At 45.4% G+C, this 6,631-nt stretch overlaps 1 protein-coding gene across 15 annotated transcripts in view; it reads left to right on the plus strand.

Moving 5' to 3' along the window:
* The window catches only part of Cit (citron rho-interacting serine/threonine kinase), a 172,179-nt gene that overhangs the window by 132,356 nt on the left and 33,192 nt on the right, over positions 1 to 6,631 (plus strand). For all 15 annotated transcript variants that reach the window (XM_031337593.1, XM_031337594.1, XM_031337597.1 and 12 more), the window contains 2 exons: positions 1,038 to 1,142; positions 6,451 to 6,591. In XM_031337593.1, the coding sequence (XP_031193453.1) occupies positions 1,038 to 1,142; positions 6,451 to 6,591 (246 nt within the window). The remainder of the gene's footprint in view (positions 1 to 1,037; positions 1,143 to 6,450; positions 6,592 to 6,631) is intronic.

The raw sequence follows: 6,631 nt of genomic DNA on the forward strand, positions 1-6,631 counted from the left end.
GCACACGCACACACACACACACACACACACACACGCGCGCGCGCACATGCATGATGTACACACAAGTACACACACTTTTCAAAATAATTTAGGCCTTTACTATTTATGTGGTGTTCCATCTTTTTTAAAACATCATGTAACTGGAGGCTTTTCCTGACTTATTAAAATTTTTTTTTGAACATATAATTCTGAAAAAAACAAAATTGCAGCCAGGCACCTAATTTAAGAATTGCCTTTGTACAGGAAATTTGGGCTTCCTCCAATCTTTTTTCACATATGAATAACGCCCAGTGAACATAAATCTTTATGGACATCTGTGATTATTTTCTTACCGGAAGTGCATAGAAACAGAACCACTGGACCCAAGGCTATAGCTTGCTGCTCAAGGATAGTTCTGACTCATGAGTCTAGCTGGCTATGGTTTTTAATAACTTGAATAGTTTTTTAATAACCTGAGGAAAGTACATTTATTGTCTGGAGATAAATGAACCCTTCTGGGTTTAATACTCCTTTTCTAGTTGGATGTTTATGTAGTATTTAGTAGCCACCTTCTGTCTGTCCAGATGTTCCAGTTCCGTTTTATCTTACCTGACACCATTTTCTCTTACACGAACCTTTCTTCTAACATGAGGCCTTCATCTTTGGTGGCTGACTTCATGGTAGCCGATGCACCTCATGGTAACCACTCTCTCTGTCTTTCTAGCCCAGATAGAAGATCCTTGGGATGAGTTGGCCATCTCCCCATCCAAGTAGTGATAAGATGTAATAAGCCCTAAGAATAGGATTATTTCATTAAATTCAGGCAAAGTTTGACAGGTGAACAGAGCAAGCACATTCTTAAGGCGTGTTCCGGCCATACAGGCTTTTCCCAGCTTCACATCTGTCACATGGACCTTTTGTTTTCCCTCCAAATGAAAACTTGTGACTTTTAGACCTTGGTTATCTTTACGTGCGAAGGTTTGGGGACATCTCGAAAAAGTCTGCAGTCTCTTAACATACCCAAATGTATGTCATGGCCAATTTTTCCAAATGCGCAGCTCAACGACCTGGAGAAGAAGCATGCCATGCTTGAGATGAACGCACGGAGCTTACAGCAGAAACTGGAGACAGAGCGGGAGCTCAAGCAGAGGCTTCTAGAGGAGGTGAGTGTGCGTGCATGTGTTACATATGTGTGTGTGTGTGTGTGCTACGTAAGTATGTGTGCACACATGTGTATGTGTGCACGTACATGTGTGTTGCATACGTGTTGGGGGTGCTGTGTGCCCATGTATTTACACATACAGAGGCAGAGGAGCATGTTGGTGACTTGTCTATTGCTGTCCACTTTGTTGCCATGAGGTGCAGCCTCTCATTGAAATGGAAGCTTGGCATTTTGACTAGACTAGTGAGCTCAAGAAATCCAGGTGCCTCTGTCCCCACCCTGGGGTTACAGGCATCCATAGCCACACCCAGCATTTTGGGCAGATGGTGGGAATTCCAGCTCTTTTTTTTTTTTTTTTTTTTTGAGACAGGGTTTCTCTGTGTAGCCCTGGCTGTCCTGGAACTCACTCTGTAGACCAGGCTGGCCTCTAACTCAGAAATCCACCTGCCTCTGCCTCCCAAGTGCTGGGATTAAAGGCATCGCCACCACCGCCAGGCTCAGGTGCTCCTTCTTACATAGGAAGTATTTTTTACCCACTGAGATATCCTTCTCCCTACCCCCCACCCCTTTGCTCCCCATCTGATTTTGAAAGAGGAAATTTGTTATCTTATATTCAGATGATTGGAACCAAATTAGACATTTTAGAACTACAATTTTTGAGGTAGAATAAGAGGAGCGTATAATACTTTCTAAAGCTTGGCACATTAAGAGTGTCTCTCAGAGGCTAGAGCATCTCTGTTACTTGTGTCTTCTATGTGACACTTCATTGAGACTGACGTTCATCGTGGTAAGTGTATGCCCAACAGAGGTTCATTGAGCAATGGCTGAGTGAGTATTGAGTTGAATTGTCTTTAGAGTCAATAGCCTGAGCATGTTAAGTTCCGTGTTGGTAGAAGACCCACACTGATTAGCTTCCTACACAGGGTAAAAGCATGACCAGATTTTAAGTACCAAATTTCACAAGGGCTCTTTTGTTTATGACTTTTCTCCTCAGAACTGAACATTGCCATGTAAATTGGTGATGACCTCCTTCCACCAACCAAAGTCTCCTGCCCAGAGTCACAGATTCTGCTTTCTCACTCAGCTTGATCTCCAGGGCAACTGTACTTCCTGTTGATATCCAGTAAAAAGCTGGGCCTGAGAAGGGCGCCGGCTAGACCCCAGTGAGCCCCACAGTTCAATTAGCAAAATCCCAGGATAATCACGAGGGCAGAGCTCCCTGGGTGCTCTGCTGGTGGCTGAGGGAAGTAGGGACAAGATGGCAGGTCTTACGCACTGCTTACAGACAGGTGTCTTATAAAACCCCAGCTGGGCACTTGGGGAAGTTCTGGAGGTGGGTGGTGGTGTTGGGTGTGCAGTAATGTGAACTTCCTTAATGCAGCCAAGCATACGTCTACACATCTATGGCTAAAATGGGGGCTGGGACGATGGCACAACTGGTGATGAGCTTGCTGTATGAGCATGGGGTCTGCCTAGGTTGGGAGCCACGACAGTTCAGTGGCTTGTCTGTGACCCCAGTGCTGTGGAGGGAGGCAGAGACCATAGGGTCCTGGCAAGCTGCTAGCTCAGCTGAAACAGTAACCTTCTGGTCATGGTGGAAGGAGAAAACCAATTTCCCCTACACACAGAGGAGGGAAATAACTAAAATGGTCTAGTGTGCAAGAGTCAGTTTGATCTTAGCATCATTAAAAAAAAAAGTGAAAAAGAAAAAGAAGCATTAAAGGGATTAATTTTATGTTGTATGTTTTGTCACCAAAAATTAAAAATCAATTTTATATATGTAAACACAAATGAATGGAATTCTTCAGATATAATGAAATTCCACTGTATTATAGGTTGACTATTCCTTACTAAAATATTTGGAGTTAAAAAAGTATTTTGGATCTTTGAAATACTGGCATTTCAAAGATCTCTTGGAGATGGGGGCCTAAGTATAAACATGAGATTCCCTTACAGCACACGCGGTGCATACACATAGAGTTGCAGTGATGTTAGACTGTTTCTGCATGCAATTCTGGGGCTTGAACCCAGGGTCTGATGCATGCTTAGCAAGCACTATATCCCCGGGCTGTGCCCTAAGTCTTTGTTTCGTGTTTTTAAGGCCCACATTTTGACCGTGCCTATCACATGGGATCAGTTGTGGCATTTTCTTCTCAAGAAGTTTTGTGTTTGGGAGGGTTTATAATTTGGGGATTTGGTATCGGGAGTGCTTAACCTGTAATAGAATCCGTTAATCTACTAGGTGGTCTTTTCTCTGGGATGAATAGGCAATGTTCCTCCATTAGGCACACGCTGGAAACAGAAACAGGACAGACATAATCGAGGATCCCGAGTGTCCTATTTCCCATCTGCAAAGGGCAGGCTGGCCCTGACAGCTCCATGCTTGGTCCAAGGTTACATAGTGACTCAGTGGCAAAGCCAGGAATAGCATGCTGAAACCTGACTCAGCCCCACCTTCTCACTTGGGCCGAGAACATTCTGGGTAGAAGTTTGAATAGACATCTGGCCAACATTGATCTGAATTTGAGCTCACACATCATCAAAAACCTTTATAAGGCAAAGAAAAAAAAGTAAGCCTTACCAGCCAGAACGTGTTGGTATCCTGGGTTGTGGTATGTGCTTCATAAATTTGGCCACAATCAAAGGGTTGTCCTCAAGGGACAGAGACTTTGAATCTTCAGTGTCACTCAGCGCAAATCTCCCTCATGACTAACTTCCCCTGGTAGATTTTACAATGGTTCATTCTCCTACATCAGGCTTTTGGGAGTCCCGCTGGAGATGAGTGTCCATTCGACCAACACAGGGAGGAATGTCCCCTCCCTAGCTCGCCACACAGGCAGGCTCTGTGGCACTCTCCCAGGATAGCTGCAGGGAACATGTACATCACTTCCTCGTTTCTAGCAACCCTTAATTCCTAGAAAATCCTTTCTTAGTTTGAAAAACATACAGCTGCCAAGTACTTTGAAGCTAGTATAGCATCAGGAATTAATATTAATAGTCAAATTTGCTTTTATTTTTATTTATGTATATGTGCCTGTTCATATGTGTGTGGGTGCCTATGGGAGCCAGAGAGGACATTGAGTTCTCCTGAACCTGGAGTTATAAATAGTGGTGAGTGACCTCACATGGATGCTGGGAACAGAACTTGAGTCCTCTGCAAGAGCATCAAGGACTCACCACTGAGCTGTCTCTCCAGCCCCACGCTATGTATGAGAATGCGGCTTTCCTGGCTGAGGTTTTATTTATTTATTTATTTATTTATTTATTTATTTATTTATTTATTTATTTATTTTGGTTTTCCGAGACAGGGTTTCTCTGTGTAGCCCTGGCTGTCCTGGAACTCACTCTGTAGACCAGGCTGGCCTTGAACTCAGAAATCCATTGCCCCTACCTCCCAAGTGCCGGGATTAAAGGTGTGCACCACCACTGCCTGACAAACAGGCAGCATCTTTCTAAACTGGTTCTTAACTTTTTCTTCTTTTTTGTATTTTAAATAGGACTTTGGTTTGTTTTAGAGTTCTAAGCTATGCACCTCAGGAGTGACTTTGCTCAGTGTTGGGTCAGCTACATGACTGAGACAACCTGCAGAAGGAAGTGTTTATTTTCACTCAGAGCTTCAGAGGAACCATCCATCTTTGTGGGGAGGGTTTGGAGGAGTAGAGTGGTGCACACCATGGCAGCCAGGAAGTGGAGAGCAGGAGACAGGGCAGGTTCAGGGCAAGACACAATCAATCCCCAAGGATGGCTGTCTTGCAAGCAGGCCATGCCTCCTGTCACTTAGCCCCTTCTCAGGCTACCAATGTCATACTGTAACTCCATCGATGGCCCACCAGGCCAGAGTACTAAGATCTAACTTCCTGGGAACTCAGCTCAAAGACACCCAGACACTTAGTGACCTTCTCCTCATGAAGCTAAGCATTAAGTTTAGCCATCTCCAGTGCTAAGTGTAGCTGGGCTGGTAAGAAAGGCAGACGGGGAAGGAGAAGAGAACTGAGTTGGAAGGAGCGAAGGAAGAAGGACTAAGATTACCAACATCTACGTGAGCACCTACTGTGTGTGACAGATACCAGGGGAGGCAGGGTATTACACCCACTCGGGAAGGAGAGAGCCTGGGCAAAGCAACATGCCTGTGATTAAGTCAGGATCTAAGCCAGGATCTAGACAATCCCAGGGTCCAGGTTCTACTTAGCATAGCTCCATGCGTCTGCAGTTGTTACCATAGAAATGGGGAGCAAGACATAGGCAGAAAACAGGGAAGTAAGAGGGCCAGGGCCGGCCCACTCTGAGGCCACTGTGCCTCTCACTCTGTGGGGTTGGGGACTGGGATGTCAGCTTGGAGTATTTGAAAGCACGCATGATGATACTTATTTTGCTTTCTCAACTTGCTTTCCCTCAGTCTGCAGAGTCTAGCTCGCCAGGGAAGACGTTCTGTGGGCTGCAGTAGCTGTGGTTACAAGATAACCTGAGGGTCCATGAAATCAAGCAGGGTCTCCCGAATGGAACGCATTTAGACAGGGGCTGCTTGACTTATGTTTTAATTAGATTTTTTTTCAACACAAACTCTCTCCAATGAAACTGAATTTTTTGCGGGGCTTGACCAGCCTCCTTTGTCCCTACACAGTAGAAGTATATCCTCAGCCAGGCAGTGGTGGCGCATGCCTTTAATCCCAGCACTTGGGAGGCATAGGCAGGCGGATTTCCGAGTTTGAGGCCAGCCTGGTCTACAGAGTGAGTTCCAGGACAGCCGGGGCTACAGAGAGAAATCCTGTCTCGAAAAACCGAAAAAAAAAAAAAAAAAAAAAAAAAAAAAAAAAAAAAAAAAAAGAAGTATATCCTCTAATTGTGGCTATTTATATACACAGGGCTAATCCTCGAGTTAGGGCTGATGTGACTTTGTGCACACCACACAGCCTGTACACTGGCTTTTCTGATCACCTATTGAGGTTCTAGGCACCCCCCCAAGTGGGACAAATGGAACTGATTCTCACTGCTTTGCTATCAGCTCTGGATTGTGCTCTGAGGTGCCAAAATGGCTGCCTTTGTAATACAGAATGAGCGAGGTCTAGACATCAGCTGTCTTGCAGTATGAAATTACAGAGATATGGCCTCCAGAGGGTCATAGAACCCTCTTTTTCAGCTGTGTCCTCCTATCTTGGAATAGAAAACAACTAGCAATTCTGGAAAGAGTTGCATTCACAAGGGAACTTCTTGTGTCATGCCAGAAGTCAGTTGGGGAATAGGATCCAGGGTGGGAGCGGGCTGTACCATGGGCGATGTCAAGCCTCTTGCCATCCCCTCCATCTCACCAGCAAGCCAAGTTGCAGCAGCAAATGGACCTGCAGAAGAACCACATCTTCAGACTGACTCAAGGGCTGCAGGAGGCGCTGGACCGGGCTGATCTGCTGAAGACAGAAAGGAGTGACCTGGAATATCAGCTGGAAAACATTCAGGTGAGAACAGGCGGGAGGCACTGCCGATATCTGCTGCCTG

Source organism: Mastomys coucha, unplaced genomic scaffold (assembly GCF_008632895.1).
Source record: "Mastomys coucha isolate ucsf_1 unplaced genomic scaffold, UCSF_Mcou_1 pScaffold22, whole genome shotgun sequence".
Lineage (NCBI taxonomy): Eukaryota > Metazoa > Chordata > Mammalia > Rodentia > Muridae > Mastomys > Mastomys coucha.